Here is an 18,707-nt window from a genome sequence, read left to right on the forward strand (position 1 = left end):
AAACTGTCTAAATTCTTTCATCTTTAATAAAACGATCAGCATTGCTGCTTTACCAGGTGAAACTATGAAGTTTAACTTCCAGGCATCCATGAAAACAAAATGTATTACATTTAACGGAGTTAGAAGTTAGCAGGAAGCTAGCGGAAGTTAGCTCGCTAGCTACCTAAGCATGATATTGCATGTTCTGACTGAGAGATTTCTGAAAAAAATCAAACGTACAGCTCTGCTATCACTTCCAACATAAATGAAGACAGGAAACTAAACAGCAGTGACGTTTGTAGGGTTACTGAAGTTGGGCTAGCTGGTATATAATTATGTGCTACGTGATCGCTAGCGACACAGCTATGTTAGCATAACATAAACAGTGAAGCTGGAGGACGAACACTAACACTTTTCCACTTATAAAAGTTAACGTTAAGGTTCCTCATGGTTAGAGACAAATGCAATCGCATGGCAGGATGCTGTAAACGGACCAAACTTCAGTCAGGAGAACAACTGAGATAATCCATCCACAATACGAGGTTAGTCATTAATATACTGCAACAACATGGGAATAGAGCAGCTGCCAGAGAATTCAACATTAATGAATCAATGGTACAGAAGTGGAGGAAGCAAGAAGAATGAGTTTAATAAAGTTTGATTTATCTGACTGCTTTGTTTCGCTTAATGTGCCTTATAATCCCGTGCACCTTACGGTCCGAAAAATACGTACTGCACACTGCAGTTTAATGTTGCAAAGCACCTCTTTTTAACTTCAGTGGATATTATACATGGTTATGCTCAGGATATGTCAGCCCATTTCTACTGGAAATGCCTTTTGGTTAAACTTTCAGCAAGGAATTTGCATTTGCACTGTTACATTTTTATAAAGCTTTAATGTACATAAAAACCAGCTTCTTGTTTAAGTGAAAATAAATGATAGGTTGTCTTTTTGCGCTAGTAATGTTGTGGAGTTGTATTTTGTCTCGCATCAATTATATCGTCAGTTATATCGTTATCGCAAATTTTCAAATATATATCGTGATAAATATTTTTGGCCATATCGCCCTGCTCTACTCATTAGCTCCATTTTTAATGTACGAGGTTGTGCACCCACAGAAAAACATGGAGCAAGACACTAGCCCATGACAGTAGCATGCTATGCAGTAATGACTGTCACATCGCGCTGCAATTAAACACATGTAAATAAACGGGGGGAATAACATAAATGCACTTTTTGTCTTTCCTTTTGTCTATTCTGGTCCCACAGTAATTTATCATCTTAATAATAAATACCAATTCAGTAAATTTACAAACTGTATTTGAATGCAACATTCTAGCAAAGCAATCCTGAAGTCAAGTCTCGAGGTGCCTTGACGTAAATGCAGCTTATTAATTTCAAGCTATAATTATTGGACTGAAATAAAGGCAGTTCACTGGATCTCTAGCATGCTGCTCATTAATTGCACAACCCTATACTATTTATCACCTGGATGGAAACAATATAACACTTTTCTGGCTTGCATCAGCTTCAGGAAGTCTTGGTGCCACTTTCATTTTCTCCAGTCTTGGGTAAAACACTCAAGACTAAAGGAGAATGTTTGTTTATTGGATCGTTGACTTCAACGGTTGGAAAATTTGGCCTGAAAATGTCATACCAGTAATGAAAAGGCAACTGATTATATTACAACTTCATTCCTTCCACAGTTCTCTTATCATGGGACAAATGACACAAAATGGTACTAGTCTTACCTTTTTCTTGTCCAGTTCAGCTTCTACAGTCTAGTTAATGACTGCCTAAAGGGCAATTCCTAATCGTCAACAGTCTCATAGACATTCTTTTGGCGAGAAACTACAATCAAAACCGTCTGATATCAAAAACAACGCTGCTCTAATCTGAACCTGACATCCAGCCGCAGTGCCATCATTAGTGTGATGGTAACTCTCTTCTTTGTTATTATGTCTCCACTGACGCATGTGACATCGTCAGGTCAAACTAAAATGACCAAATTTTCTTCTTTATCCAGCTTACTGTTATTTTCAAAAAGTAGTCATTACATAACTTAACTAGGAGAGACTGAGCTTTTTTACAATTAAAATATCCCTTAAATCAGGAGTGGGGAACTCCAGGCCTCAAGGGCCAGTGTCCTGCAGGTTTTAGATCTCACCCTGGGTCAACACACCTGAATCAAATGATTAGTTCATTACCAGGCCTCTGGAGAACTTCAAGACATGTTGAGGAGGTTACTTAGCCATTTAAATCAGCTGTGTTGGATCAAGGACACATCTAAAACTTGCAGGACACCGGCCCTCGAGGCCTGGGGTTGCCCCACCCCTGCCTTATATTGACAGCATAAAAGTTACACTGCAAGACAGTTTCAGGAATACTAAAAACCTCCAATGGTCTTCAGGATTTTAAGGGTCAATTGTGATCTTAATAAACTGCATACTGTGTGAAATTCTAAAAGAAAAAAAAACTGCAATTATATCCACCAAACTCTTGAATGAACAGCTTTGCTTTAGGGCTAATTGTATGCTTGGTTTCATACATGAAGCAAACGTGACCTAGATATTACACTATTTGACTTCAGGGAGTGCTAAACCAGTCCAACTGCTCAAATGCTGCTGCTTAGTTCTCAAATGGAGCTACCCTTGCTCAGCAAATTTGCCCCTATCACCATCCATGTGTACACACCACACTGGATTTTCCACTGCTTTGTAATACTTGAAAACTGTTTGCTCCCTTTGAGGCTTTCTGCAATATTTTAATGTACAGTCAGATTTATTTAGAAAATGACACATAAAACAAAATAAGCTAGAAGTTCCTAGGAGTCTGGGGGCTATCAGTACAGCTGTATTTTGTCCAGTCAGCTAATGCAGAGAGATGAAACGGTTCTTATTAACTTGGTTGGGGTAATAAACCAGCAATTAAAATGAAGTGAAACAATTAAACCGTCAAAAACGTATTCTCTTGATGAAAACTGTTAATTTGATGACAATGCTGCACAAGGGATCATCCTCATTTATTAACAATACAGCCTTTTTTACATTTTTGAAACAATTTAAACGCAACTGTTAATCAACATTGTCGAAAACGTTGTAGAGTGTGTCGTTCAGTAAACAGAAAGGGACAAGAGACACTAACCTCGATGACACGTGAATCGAAATCCTCGTAGGTTTCTGTGGACAGAGGAAAGAAAGACAAAGAAAGAAAGAAGTTCAGATAACAAAGCTTTAACACGCAAATGCATTTAAGCGCACACATCCGTACACACATACACTATAAACCGATTAACCAGGCGAGCGTAACAAATACCCAGAAGCCCTTGCAGCAGCGTAACGGGTCTGCACTTTTCATTGTCAGTGACCTTTGAAGGATGTTACTCTCCCAAATGCACCCCGTTCACTTCTAACCAATTAACAACAAACAAAGGAGAGCTGACTCAAAGGCTCCAAGGGGAGGACACACACACGCACACACACTCCCACCACAGCTGGTATATTGACCCAACATCTGTAGGAGACCAAAGCTGATCAGAGAGAAGTAATCAATTTCCAGCTCCCTTCACATCACATTCACCAAACCCCGAGTGTATCCTTGGAAGCGCGAGAACAACAACGTCAGGACAGCGCGTGAAAGAAGGTGTTCGGGCATGCAGGGGGGAAGGTGTGTATGTCAAGGTGTGAGAGGGCTTGTTAGCATAGAGGCAAGTGCAAAGGGAAGAGAGATATAAAACTAAGGAGGATGTGAACCAAGCAGAATCTTGTTCCCTCATCCTTTGTGGTTCGAGGTAAACAAGCTCAACTCCAGCAAAGACTAATGTTTAAAGATATAATGAGGCTGGGAACAGGAGGCTAGCTGCTTCATCAGTGAATCAGCCGGAATTAGCCAACAGTGTTCCTCAGAGTTTCAGATGAAGAGTTGACTGGGCAGGAGCCCAACACTACGGGCTTCAGAGCAAAGCTCTCTATATGCACCGGCATTTGGCCGAACAGCTGGTTACATTATCATATTAAGTTTTTACTCTAAAAATAGTTTTTGATCATTGGACTATGATGCATGACACATGTACATCGTATGGCCAGTGAAAAAGATTCATTTTCCAATGATTTTGGATTTTTTGTTAATCACTCGTGAAGCAAATAAAATCAGATGATCACAGACACAGGATAAGATACAAACTTAAGACATTCATACAAAAGATATAAATATATTTGTTTTCCCAACTTTCATCAGCGGTTTACTTTTTGAATTATCCTGTCACTGAGTTCTTTGGTTTAAAAATCTCCACAAAATTAGTTTATTTCTATTAAATAAGAGTGCATTTATGTTTCTAGCAAGAATACATCAACAGTCACTGTGGAATATATTGACCAAACTTTGTGTGAAAGATTTTAAATTACCTTTCATAAGTTTTAATTGATCATTAGTTGTCAATAATTAAAGTCTTATGGGCTCCACTGTAAAAGGGGTTGGAGATGGATTTTAAACCCACTAAATGATCAGCAAAAGCAAATTTGTTTCAAGAACAATCACAATAGGATGTTTTAAAGCTATCGGCAATTCATGACACTCATTATGCGATTTCTTTCTAGTAGGATAACTCCGAAGTCGGTACCAAGTCTACATAAAAATAATGTAAACGTTACAATAATCACTTTTCCTTTAGTTCAAAAAGCACCAGAGAGGCAACTGATTCGGGAGATAATGTGCAACAACAAAAACAACAGAATCCTAGGCAAAAATGTGTCAGGAGACTGACATCTGGATCTGTAAAAAGAATTAAAAATAACAAGTTTCATATACAAACTTTATACCAAGAAAATGTGATGAAAATACTGGTGCTTGTGTTAGCATTCTGAACAAGCTACATACAGTTACAGTCTGTTACATTTTGCTTCACAGAGACTTTATCCTTGTCCCAACCAATTATAAGGACCTATCATTGCTGTCATGGTCCACATGACTGTGATTTGTAGTCACATTTCTGGGAAGTGGCACATCAGGTTACAGGTTACAGCTGTGGTGTGCTGTAAATTGAGTTTTAAGGCTGTGGTTATAAGACATTCCATTCAAGGTGTGATGGACCAACAGCCCTGCATGGTTCATTGCAAAGTAACAGTGTGGTCATTTGGGTTTCTTGTACAGGAACAGGGGGGGGAAAGGCAAACAGCGTGGGAGGAACGAGAGAAGCCGAGAGGGTGATGGAAAAGGAAATGGAAGAGAGAAAATAATGAATTGAGAAATGACTGGAAGACATGAGGAATGGGAATAGGAAAAGAAATCTGGGGTAAAAAGACAAAGAGTGAACAGGAAAGCCACAGAGAGCAAAAAAGAGAGGGATGTCTTTCTAAATTAGGAAATTGTCCCATTTGACACTTTTGTCAAATTCTCATTTTCATCTCTAGCAGTGAGCCCCCATGCTGACCTCCTTCTGCTCTCTCTCTATCGCACACATACACACCCAGCATGCCTCTTATTACACTTGTATTGCTTCATCCACCTCATCTCTCTCCATCACTATAGTCATCATAACGTCTCGCTGTGTCTTTCAGTGTATATCTAAGTGAGGTGCCCCTCTGAGACCTGCTGTGTCATGATCTAGACTCTTGTTACTCCATGAGAGTGAGGTGGAGATGTCTGCACTGTGACGGTCAGCTCAAGCTGGTTGTATTTTGTTCTGCTACTTTTCTGGATTCACTAAAGACTGTTGTAAATACAACAAGGAGCAAATTGAAGGACACTGTTACCTAAACCAAGTAGGTCATGTTTTTGAAAGCATTTACGGCTCATTTTACTTGTAAACGCAGTAGTTCGAAAGGTTCTGATAAAACTTTGTATGGGTGTAGAGCAATGAGTGGGGTCATATTAAAAATCCATTAAAATTTGGCTTGCATCCACCACGGTCTACAACTTAATGATTTAGAGTTGAAAATTGACAAAAAGCCTTAAAACTATATCTACATAATTAACTACAGTACTGTGGGACGATTTCAAATATCATTGACCTCTGACCTCTCCTTTGCTGTCAACAGATTGACCTGAGAGTCAAAGTGATAAATAGCTCTATATAGCATTATTAAGATGACAAAAGGTTTTCCGGTTGAAATACTTTTTGAGCATAGTTGATTAATTTTAACAGTGTAACGGTATAACAGCAAGACTTTGTGAGCATTTAGGTATGATTTACCTCCATTGGGTCCAGGGTCAGGCGGCCCCAGGCTGATTCCCCCCCAGGAGTTTCCTGTCCAACCTCTCTCCCTCTTCACCTTCATCTTCCTCCTTCTCTCCCACTCATCCCTCTGACGCACTGCAGAAAAACACAACAGACGAATTTTTGCAGAGGTCACAGCTGACTACAAGGAGCACAACACGATAAACATCAAAGGTGCTATCTGTCAATGTCAAATTAACTGTGTAATTACTATTAACAAATGAGATCACAGTGGAGACAAATTAGCGGCTTCTATGTCCCAACAGTGGCGCTTGTTTTTCAAGATTAAGACCTCATTTACCCCCACCGCTCCTTCTTGGTGGCTCGTGAAAAGTTAATTTATTTTTCCAGAAAAATGATTTTTCTTTGGCTTTTCTAACGCTCAGAAGCGGAATATAAGCTGACAACTGATGGACAGCTGTGATATTGGATAACATAGCTGGCAAAATGTCAGTGCATTCATAAAGTTGCACAGGTTTGTGATCATTTTGTGCTTCTGCGCAGATAACAGTGACATGTGATGGGATATTTGTGTGTCTTCACCTAGTTCAGCTTGAACCTCCTGCTGCTCAGCTTCGCCTCTTCGACTCATGCTCTGCAAAGCGCCATCCTTCAACACTGGACTGTTGAGTCCAGGCCACAGAAAACCGCCACGACCTGGAGGTTAAAAAGAGAAAAAAAGGAAATCAATTACAGGAATAAAGAATGAGAGGAAGAGAAATTAGTACTAATTATTTTGCAAACATTTGTATTTTCTTTGTATATATGGATCTAAGGCCATGATACTTGCAGTGTGTGGATAAAAACAGCTGTTGACAGCTGTGGACACCGAGTGAAAATAGTTGTTCCCATTATCTTCCATACCTGAGAGAGCTCTGCGGGATTCCAAAATGATGGATGCTCTCTTGCAGAGCATTAATAATTTAACACTAAGTAATGAATATTCTAGTTTGTCATCCTCATCAGCTGCTTCTTAGCTTCAGCGTGAGTGTCAGTGTGTGATTGGCAGCGCTTGTGTTAACAGCTGAGCAGGAGAAATTTATGCACTTCAGAACAAAGGAAATCATTTAGACAATTCAATTGTATTATTTAAAGAGAAAATTATAGGAATTAGATTTTCTGTGTTTTACCAGCTTTACTCTTCTGTCAAGAAGTGAATTAAAGAAAGGCACGCAGTGGAAGTCTCACCCTCTCCAATGGTCTGTCCTCGGTTCAGATCTCTCCTTAGTTTGCGTCTGGTACGCTTCCCTCGACCCTTTCTTGCTCCAGCACCGGACTCAGCCAACACACCTCTCCATAGCTCTTCAGCCGTTACTGTAAACACACACACTCACAGTTAAACACACACACATTAAACAAAAATGGTCATACCATGTTTGAGAATAAAGGTTATCTATGGTAGTGGATGGTTATTGAGTTATGACTGACAAGCCGTTAGGCAGTGAAGAAGCGGTTTCACAGTCCAAGCCACACCTCTTGTCACATCCGTCTTTTTATGACTAACATGGTGGTGAAAATCTAGAGACTTCAGAAACCAATGGTTAAAGTCCCGGTAGTTACAACCATCTTTCAGACTGTTTGTGATTTTACCTTTGTTTAGTTCTTATCACTCTTATCAAGGTCTTTTCTCAACATCTTTTATGGTTCACATATTTAAAAGTTTTATTTTTCTTACATGAAAATGTAAAAAAGGCTTTAAATGTTTGTTTTCTACAGATTAGCTGTATGAAACTAGCCTTTTTCTCCAAATGCATTAAAGGTTTTAGAATTTCACTGTCAGTAAATGACAGATTTGTTTTTCTGATTACTTGAGACCTAAAACAATTCATACACGAAAGATAAAACTAAATGATTAGTATTTGACAGCTGATAAATCACTTAAATGACTTTTGATTAAAAAATGAAAATATTAAATACGTTTTCAAATGTGAGAATTCACTGCTTTTCTTGGTCTCACATTGGGGTAAATTTGTATTTGGGGCTTCCTGTAATTGTTGGACAGACAAAACAAGACGATAGTTATTTTCAGCACCTCACTGAGTGAGCTAATACCAGAGGACTGTTAGCAGTGACAACAATTTGAAACAGATTAAAATATAAGACACACCTGAAACAGTCTTATTAAAACAAGTGTCTCTTCTGCTAGCAGGAAAAATGCTGCCAGCAGAGTAGATTTAACTACTCATCTGCCACACCTTCACCTTGAATTTCGCTCAACTCACCAAGTCAAAACACTTAAGAGTCAAAAGATCATAAACATTTCAGAATTTGGGTCCGTCCTCTCAGAGCTGACAAATAAAAATGTTAAACAGTAATCTCACAATGTAAGATCTAACTAATGTAATGTGAGAATGCTTGGAGCCTTGCCCCTTTAAAAGCCACAAATAAGGATGTTCAGTAAGTGACATAAGGGAGCACCAGGGACCGTAACTAAAAGCTAATAAATTTGCAGTGGCTATACAGCAATCACTGTAAAGTGGTAATTCATCACCAAAGGCCCAAGTAAGGATCTGCAGTACATCCACTGATTCAGACATATCTGAAAATCAGTAAGCAACATGCACAATAAAAAGTTAAATAGCCCAATTAAATATTTATAAGCGAATACTTAAAGAGTCTTCCTGGAGAAATACAAGCCAGGGACAGAGTCAATGTAACGCGACAGGCTGTTTGACAGTGTGTTTTTCATGTAATCACAATTCAAACTGAAAGTGTGACGTGTTGACAGGCACAACATTTTCTTAATTACACGAGAAATGCTGAGGCATTGACTGTAAATGATTAAGACTGAAAAAAGGAGTAGTTATGAAGCGGGTGATGAAGCATGGCAGAGAAAGCAGGAGATAAAAAGAGATGTTTTGACAGCTTCATATATGCCCACTTCAAACACTGTCATCAGTCCTGACATGAATTCCAAACAAGCTCTGCTAACGTGCATTTACCAGTGAGAACATCCCTTTGAACATGGCCAGATGAATCCGGACACTATAATAATATGCACCCATTTAGAGCAGGGCGATATGACCAAAAATATTTATCACGATATACATTTGAAAATTTGCGATAACGATATAACTGACGATGTAATTGACACTAGACAAAATTAGAGATGGCACGATACCACTTTTTTATGTCCGATACCAATATCATAAATTTGGATATCTGCCGATACCGATATGAATCCGATATAGTGTTTTTTAATCAACAAAACTGTTTTTTTAAATATCTTGCTGCATTTTGTATAAGTTCATACTCAAGTTTAAAACCACAACTACACTAAAGCTATTCTGTTATACCTGTATGCAAAAAAAATATTTCATAGTTCAGCAATACTGATCAATCTAATAAACTTAAACCTACACCATCCTCCCTATTCTGGTATTTTAAAGAGTACTTAGCGTAAATATTAAGCAACCAAACTAATAGGGTTCCAACTCCCAGCAACAACAAAAATAAATAAATAAAAAATAGGGAACCACCCCTCACGCTCCACCTCATGATGCTTAATTGACGTAATCAACCTTAATTTGATGCAGTGTGAAAAAAAATGCACAGAAATCAATTATTTTTCAAGAAATATTAAATAGATTCAACATCTTTCTTCAACAAAATTGCAGACTGCACAGATGGTACCTTCCCAAAGGAAAAAGTACTATAGCTTACTAGGGTATATATATTAGACTTAATAGTTACTATATACAGTAATGGACTTCTATTCATTTTACATCAAATTAAAACTTTGGGTGTCAGATAATTATTTATTAAAAGCTAGACATTTTAAATGAGAATAAGAAAGAAAAGTATGTCTTTGTGCCCCCTTTTCCCAGTTAATGCCCTATCGGCCCCCCTGGTTAAACTTTGCTAGATCCGCCCCTGCACAGTTACCAGCGTCAGCTACGTAGAAAAAGATCCTCGAGTAGAAAGTAATATTAAATACATTCTAACAACAGCTTATCAAGCTTAAACGTGCTGCTGTTGTTTATCCACTGGTTTCCTCTTTCTGGTGCAAAGTGGGCCAAAAACAAACATGAGAGACAGACTCGCGACAGAAAAGCCGATCAGCTGATCGTTAAGCAGTTTCATGATTGAAGTAGCAGCAAGAAGAGGCAGTCGCTCCATATATCATTTGTTAAGCTTAACGCAGGAATGCTTTACAAACATTCAGAGATGGACATAAACACTTGCTTTACTTCTCTCGGGATAACTTTGTCGGAGATGAAATGCCGGGTTGCTAGCGAAGCTCCACATGCTATCCAGACCACCGACAGGTCCCGCATGCCACAGCCGCTCTATCACGTGATGCATACTGCTCCGACGTGCTAACATTCTGAGGTGAGTTACGGCGTGTTGCAAGTTTTGTGAGGTGCTTTCGTGATATTTAATGGATCGGATTACATTTTTTATTTTTCTCCGATATCCGATCCAGTAATTTAGGTCAGTATCGGACCGATACCGATACGTAATATCGGATCGGTCCATCTCTAGACAAAATACTTTACAACTCCACAATTTTATTAGGGCAAAAAAACCCATCAATGTATTTTCACTTAAACAAGGAGCTGTTTTTTTTATGTGCATTAAAGTTATATAAAAATTTAACAGTGCAAATGCAAATTCCTCGCTGACAGTTTAACCAAAAGGCATTTCCAGTGGAAATTGGCCGACATATCCTCAGCATAACCATGTATAATATCCACAAAACTGAAAAAGAGGTTATACACACGCAATACGGTAATATTATGTTGAAGCACAGTACGTATCACTCCGCGAGGCTCCTGCCTAATATAGCCGTAATGCTCCGACAAGCCATCAAGTGGTGCAGGTTCGTAGCTTAGCAAAGTCGTACTAAAACATTGGACAGATTTTCGAGCGCCGTGTACGATATAAAATCGTTTCGAGGTCAGTAAACAAAACCAGAATTAATATATAAGGCACACGGGATTATAAGGGGCACTGTCGATTTTCAGAAAAATCAAAGGATTGGAAAATACGGCACACTTAAAATCAAACAACACAGTAATAACGATGGTCCGCTAGCATGCTCTACCAAAAATAGTGCTTTGTTGTGTATCTGACGGACGAAAGCCAAATCAGTGCCACACCACTGAAGCTGCAGCATTATTACAAACCCATTCTGGTTCATCCGCTTCATTTAACGATCCACTTTCGCTCTTCTCATTCTGCATTGCAGCCATGTGCGTATGTAAACACAGGCACTGCGTATGCGCGTTTTACCCACATTCTATCGCGATATTTCATTTTCTTGTCGTTGCCCAACATTATACCGGTATTACCGTGAACGGTATGATATGGCCCAGCCCTACACCCATTAACATTTGGTTTCAAGAAATCACCTGTAACTGTCTCGATTGTTGTACAGGCTTTAAGCAAAGCCTGAAGAACATCACTGCTGAGATTTTCTCCCATTCAGACTGACCATGAGTAAGTGTTAATAATGTTAATATGTTCCACTGATCCAATTAATTCACAACACTTAAGGAAAATACATTTTATGAACTGTTGTGTTTTTCATTTTTGTTGTTTTGGGATTTGTTATACTTGTGCTTTGCTACTGTTTTCATTTTTGAAATGGAGTAGTTGATAAGTTTTGAAACTCAGGGCCATCCCTGTTATAACCTGTGTTATATAAGGAGACAACTTAAAACATTCTAAACAGCTATGCTTTTGCAAGTCATGCTATGGTGTACTTTTAATATTATAGTGGGAGGATGATGGCTGGAGAGAAGAGTTTTCAAAATCATAATTTCATAAACTTACGCTTGTTGAAGAAGCTGCCGTGTCTTGTTTGCTGCGATGTTGTTGGAGGGAGCGGTGAAAGTGCAGGGTGTCTTTGCAGAGACGCAGCTGAGGCTCGACTTGCCAAGAGAGACGCCTGTACAACTCCTCCTACAGCACGGAGAGATGCTGCACCTGTAGACCAAAGACACCAAAGAAAAGGCAGATCTTATTAAAACTGCATTACTTGCATGATGACAACATGCAAAGATAAAGTCATGAAAGTATGTCCACTCAAGTCAACAGCTGGGCTAATAACCAAAGAGAATACATTAAATGAGGATATATAAACCACCAAGTTGTTGTAGAATTTCACTAGGTACATTTTCACATGATATAAAAAATATGATGCTAAGGGTTTACTTCCCTAGCATACACAGCAAAGTCACAAGTCCAGGCATATCTTAGATCATCAGCCTCCACAATTTTTTAGTAAAAAGGGAGCTACTTCAGCAAAACACAATACTTTACAAACATACGAGACAACTGTTTCTGCTGAAAGTGAAAACAGCAGACATGTTCTGCCACTCGTGGCAAAAGCGGACCATTGAGCACAATCAGGTTATGAAGGCACACAACAAATACTCAACACTCAACTCAAGCATCTTTGGAGCACTTGCTAGTTAAATGCCATATAACAGTATGAGCAAAAGGTGTAACCGATGCAGTCGCACGGCGGAAAAGGTGAACTGTAAGCAGATGGTTAAAAAGAAAAAAAATTTTTTTTTTCAGTTTTTATATGTGACAATACTGTGCAGACTCCTGAAGAGCTACAAGGTGAAGTTACTTTGGTTATTGTTAAGCAGTTACACTCTACTTTCACGTAGGATTTCCAGAGAAAACACTACCTGGGCTACGTTTCTGCTCATATTTGTCCTATGCTGTGTCACTGGATATAATGTTGCTGCCACTTTGTGGCAAGAGATTGACACTTTCTTTCTTTTTTGTCATCAATGACACTTGTTAAAACAGCAATGGCAATCACTGATAAAATGTTATTTATCACATTTTGTTCTTTTTTAATCGTCAGAAATTATTATAATAAATAATAACAATAAAACATTTTATTTGTAGGCGCCTTTCAAGACCCCCAAGAACAGTAAAATACCAAAGTTGAAGTATGCATAAAAATAACAGCTGGAAAACACCATACAATTAAACGTACGGTAAAGAATTATAGAATAAGCAGTGCAGAATCAAACAGGCTTAGAAATAAGTGCTTTAAGGCTACAAACACTAGATTATACACCTGAAAGGTGTACCTAACAAAGGCGACACTTTATGAAGCACACAGCTATTCTTTCAAGTCTATTTCGCAGAAATAATTCTCAGAACAACCAGTTTCACATTTAAACCATTACATTCTGTTACTTGATCAATATTTAGGGCATAGCAAAATCGATTAGGGAGCAATGGTGGAGTACGTGTAACCCGAAACTTGCAACACAGACACAGTACCACCCAAAAATGAACACAATTTGCTGAATATGTCTTCAATTTAACTCCCTGGATGCTGCTGTTAGTGAATGCAGTTCAGGTTTTTGGCTGAAGTGAGCAATTTTCACGATGTGAGTGATGATGACAGGCTCTTCCGGGTCAACTAAGCAAACCGGAGCAAAACAGTAACAATTCAAAAACATCAAGACAATAAATACACTGCACTTTATAAAATGGGCTATGTTTAAAAAGCTGTGAAACAGAAAAAAGGGCGAAATAATTCACCTCCAAGTGTGATGCGGAGGGCACAGCACACCCCGATGGATGCCGCCATCTTGGAATTCTGAAGGACCTCTTACAGGACAACTGGGGGTGTCTTACGATGCCTGTTGAAAAATCGTAAAATACAGCGAATTTCCATTTCATAGTGATTGAGTATAATTTTCTTCCTGTAATGATCTTTGATCTTGTTTCTTTATATTTTGCTTACAAGGAGTCAGACTTTTTTTATATATATATATTTTTTTAAAGTGGGATATCACCTCTGCATGAAGCTCAGAATAGTTATGAAATGTCCTTGCTACAAATATTCCACTGTCAACTTTTAGTTACATGAGGCACATAGTGCACAGAGGTTGCCAACTTTTTGCAGAGTCAATCACTAGAGACCTTCAAATTATGTGACCTTCAGATTCGCTCAAGAACAGTACATACAGAGATTCATAGTATGGGTTTCCATGCCTGAGCATCCAAGCCTTACATCACCAAGCATAATAAAACATGCCGGATCAAGTAGTGTAAAGTACTTTGGACTCTAAAGCAGTGGAGACGTGTTTTCTGGAGTGATGAATCGTGCTTCACAGTCTGGAAAATGGTTCTTGTCTGTCTTTATTGTGCCATGTGTAAAGTTTGGTGGAAAAGAGAATTATGGTGTGTTGGTGTATGTGTGTGGTGGGCTGGAATCATATTAAATCCTATGGATAAAGAATGGGGTCGCATATGTTAGCAAAGGTAGGTGAGCAAAAGCCTTTGGCAATATAGGGTGCCATCTTGAAAGCATCTGATTGGCAACAGCTTCATTTTTCAACATAACAATAAAGCCAAACACACTGAAATATAAAAATACTATCACTCATGAATTGTCCTCTCCAGAGCCTGGAGTTCACCATTGAAGCAGTGTGGGATTGTATTAGTAGAGAGCCAAAGAAATGGCATCCAAAATCTAAAGAAGAATTCTGGAATGTCCTTCAAGAAGTATTCCTTAAGGCTGCTTGAAGAAATTTAAAGACAGTTTCCCTAAGAGAGGTAAGGTGTTAAAGAATAAACATGATGACACCAGATATTGACTTTGAGGTTTGTTCAAACCCTACATTCTGTTTTTCCCTTGTATACCAAATTGCCATAATTGCATTTTTCATTGAATTGGTGCACCAATTTTTCTTAGCAAAATATAAACCGTGTTGGCTCACGAGTTTTGCACAGCTCTCTATTTGTAAATAACGTAATCATATCTTTAATTCCTTTATTTACCAAAAAGACTATGCTCTCTTTATAACTGTGTGTGTAAGTCTAACAAGCAATCTCACTCAGTTTCAAAAAGACACTCAGTGAAGAGTTTGAACATTAATGATATGTTTGTGGCTTTCTGGTAAGCTCTTATGTCTGAAAGAAGAAGGAGAAAACAAACAAGATTTTTTTTCCAATGAGGATGTCTGCTGGCTGCACATGAAACTCAACAAAGTCTTAGTTTTTCCTCTTTTGATATTAATTTTCACATTGAGAGGAGAGAAAACACGGTAATTACAATGTTGAGAAGCTGAGAAAAAGATGCAGGAGAGAGCTGAAGTAGCTGTGGGTAGAAAGACAGGAGGAAGGCATGAGAACAAACTGTGATGAGAGGGAGGAATGAAATGCTGTCTACAGAACAGGAAAAAGGAGGTGGATGTCGATGATGCACACAGCATGAATTGCAATGGCAATCTGAAGGACTCTCCTGGGAAGAAATGCATAGTTTAACATTCTGACAGTCAGAAAATATCTAGACATGGTTTAAAAAAATATCGGTCACTGGAAAAAGAATATCAAAACTTCATGACTCTGTATATTACTGTATATATAATGGCATCTTATGAGTGGTTGTAAATCGTACCTTAATACCCATATTATGTCAGTATGCACTGTAATTTTGTTGTCGTTAACCCAAACCTTTCCCATTTCTTTGAAGTGTATTTGTGCAAATCATTCAACAAGTATGTGAGCATCTAGAAACAGAAACTGAGCAGTGATGCTTGATCCATTTGAACATGCAAGCATGCCATTTGTATAATGATGCAAGCATGTGGCGAGCACCTACAGCGCACACACACACAGCTGTCGCTAAGCATGTGCAGCAGGCCACCAATCAGTGCCTCGTGCCTTTGGCCATGATTGCCATGCAGCAGAGTGATTGATAATTATCCTGTATGCATCTCAATTTCACCTTATTCAACATAATTTCCTCAGTATTACAGCCCTTTCCCCCGTAGATCTGCAATCAAAAAGCTGCTGAAGAAAGGACAGCCGTCCAGCTGTGTGTCAGCAGGAGATGGGAGCTCCCTGCTGTTGAAAGGATCAATGGCTTTCATACAGTAAGTTTTTCTATAATAATTGCCCCATAATGACAGCTTCATCCAGGGTTTTATGTAAAAGAGTGAGTCACTTTTCTTGGCTTTGTACAAGAGAGCGGAGGAGTGAAGAGTGGGAATATATATATATATTTGAGGTAAACACAGTGCTGCTGGAGTTCAGCGCAACTTCAGTCAAAGTAAGAGAAGTTTGTCATGCACAAGCTCTGCTAAATGTTGGTAATGTAATTTGGTTCCTGTCAGAGCAGAAGGGTCAGCATCGTCTTCTATATGGAGCAGGCTATTAGACTGAACTGAACAGTCACTTCAAACTGGCTGCAAAAACAAGTCAAACCTCACAGGCTGCTATGTTAACGTGTTCAAAATTAAAGATAAAATTATTATGTTTATAGCCTTGTAGTTTTTCATACCTATTATACCTATTTATATTCTGTTAAAGCTTAAAGCAGTGTGCGCCTGCATTTGACTGACAGTTATGCATGCACATAAAGAGTCTATCTTTGTCTGCTAGGTTTTACTTCTGGTAACTAATAAGGCTCATCTGGACCTCTACAATGTTTTGAAGCATTTTTAATGGAATGTTACGGATTCAAATATTGGGGATGGATACAAGAGGAAAAACCACAATAACAACACTGGTCCGGCCGGGTTGAGTCAAACGCTGATTTTAATGATCACACGCGTGGGAGATGGACACCGTACGCAGACAGCATCAGATCTCAAAATGGTGGAGCATTGATCAAACTCTTATAGCCTCTAGTGGCCCCCACCTTATCATAAAAGCCTAAACATTCACATGCTTTCTCTCACACAGCGTCTAAGCTACGACCTTGGCTCCCTGTTTATCTGCTCCTGCTGAGATGGGGCAGAAAACTCCAGTATGTTCTGTTCTCTTCTAATCAGACAAATAAGGCGATGACTTTCTGCGAACAGTATTTCTTATAACTCAGCAGTATAATGCATCATAAAACAATATCATTCATTCACAATAAATCAGCAGTCTAATGTAATGCAAATCAGTTTAACAAATGCAATAGTTACCACCTTCTAATTCAGGAGAATAATGCAAACTAAAACTACATAATAATTCACAAACTTTAATTAGGGGTCTAACATGGCATAAAATAATATTATAATCTCACAGGAATTAGGTGAAAAAGGTGCTCATATAGTAGAGCTCTGAATGTAGCCTCTCATTCATTTCTTCTTCATAGCAGCAACAGAAGGTTATATATTACATCATGTTTACCTTTATTTACTGAGACGAATCAAACTGAATTGAAATACAGTATGAAAAGCAAAAGCAGTACAATTTTAACAAGCTCCCAAAATTGTTTCTGTTCTTTCCCTTCCTTAAGAATAGCTTCTTGACAGCCATACTTCCACTGAGACCATTCCTAATGAGGCTTCATTGAACAGCTGATGGATCAACCGAAGGGCAAGATGTATCTCTCAGGACTTGTGCCAGGTCTTTGGTGGATTATTTTTCTATTATTTAAGGACATTAATTTCAGATGCTATTCTCTGCTGCAGATACACAGGACAAACTGCACGCCATCACATGACATACTAAGTTTTTGGCTGATAGCTCTTTGCAAATTACCTTGTTGGATCAAAACTACCTTTTTATCCCTGTGCTAATGTATCTTTGACATTTTTCATATTCAACTGGAAAAAAATAGCAACAAATGATATGTTTCTGCAACAGGCTGTTAGAAAGAAAGTGCCCAAACATACAATTTAAAATTGGTTATTTAATAATATATGCGTAATATATGTGTTTTATATGCGTAAACACAACACTGGCTTGTGCTTTCAGTTAGGTGCCTCCAGAAAGCATTAAGAACTATTTCTTAAGATGACTTTAAAATGTACAAGATAGTCATGAACCACCCTTGCATATGTCATTTTGAACTCAGCACAGTCTATAGCTTAAGATTGCAAACAGGTGCAACAGGAGAAAGACCAATTTGTACATGCCCACACAGCCTCTAAAAGGAGCCTAATCAAACCAATCAAGTGAAAACACATGCGGGTGTGTATAAAATATCTCAGAGTGCATGCATGTTTGTACTGGCTACCAAATTTCTTTAAAACATTTTAAAACGGGTTTTACCTGAGAGGAAAATCAATATTCAAATCAAGTTGTACTATTTTTTAAATTCAGAATACATTATTTACAAACAGAATTGAGAGGAAAAACTTTAAGGGTTTTCAGAGTCTGTGCACTGTTAAGTTAGGCTTAGTTTTTTTTAACTGGGAGTCTTCAATGCTCCTGTCATTTTTTCCTCTTGAGACGATTAAAATCTGTGTTGAGCTGTGTGGCAACAAATATTATCCTTAAACACAGAGTACTGACTGGCACTGGCTATATCTAGAAATCTGTTACTGTAACTTAGCCAGTACGTTACACCTATTTAGCCTACAAAGCGTGTTTGCCACGCTTTTAATATATACAAAGCACAGTAGAATTGTTTTTTTTAGAAAGCTCTTTAGTAATTGGCCTTTAAAATGTCAATGAACAGACTTTCATCTAAAGACCTCTAAGGTGTACTGGTGACACACACAACATGCTCACACACATTGACTTGAAACACTGAGTACAAACAGCCTGAGGAAGGAGGAGCATGGCAGTCAAAGACAGAAGCACAAAGAC

At 38.4% G+C, this 18,707-nt stretch overlaps 2 protein-coding genes across 3 annotated transcripts in view; one reads left to right on the plus strand and one right to left on the minus strand.

Annotated features, from left to right (window-relative positions):
- mrps5 (mitochondrial ribosomal protein S5) overlaps window positions 1-13,802 on the minus strand; it is a 33,331-nt gene extending 19,529 nt beyond the window's left edge. The window contains exons 1-6 of the mRNA XM_082556697.1: window positions 13,713-13,802; window positions 11,973-12,125; window positions 7,383-7,508; window positions 6,738-6,851; window positions 6,171-6,290; window positions 3,125-3,159 (exon numbers count right to left, since the gene is read on the minus strand). Of these exons, the coding sequence (XP_082412823.1) occupies window positions 3,125-3,159; window positions 6,171-6,290; window positions 6,738-6,851; window positions 7,383-7,508; window positions 11,973-12,125; window positions 13,713-13,761 (597 nt within the window). The 5' untranslated portion in view covers window positions 13,762-13,802. The remainder of the gene's footprint in view (window positions 1-3,124; window positions 3,160-6,170; window positions 6,291-6,737; window positions 6,852-7,382; window positions 7,509-11,972; window positions 12,126-13,712) is intronic.
- Window positions 1-18,707, plus strand: part of slc8a1b (solute carrier family 8 member 1b) — a gene marked incomplete at its 5' end in the record, with an annotated part of 415,624 nt that overhangs the window by 69,621 nt on the left and 327,296 nt on the right. The gene's annotated exons all lie outside the window — the stretch shown is intronic.

Source organism: Aulonocara stuartgranti (assembly GCF_965226115.1).
Source record: "Aulonocara stuartgranti genome assembly, chromosome: 13".
NCBI lineage: Eukaryota > Metazoa > Chordata > Actinopteri > Cichliformes > Cichlidae > Aulonocara > Aulonocara stuartgranti.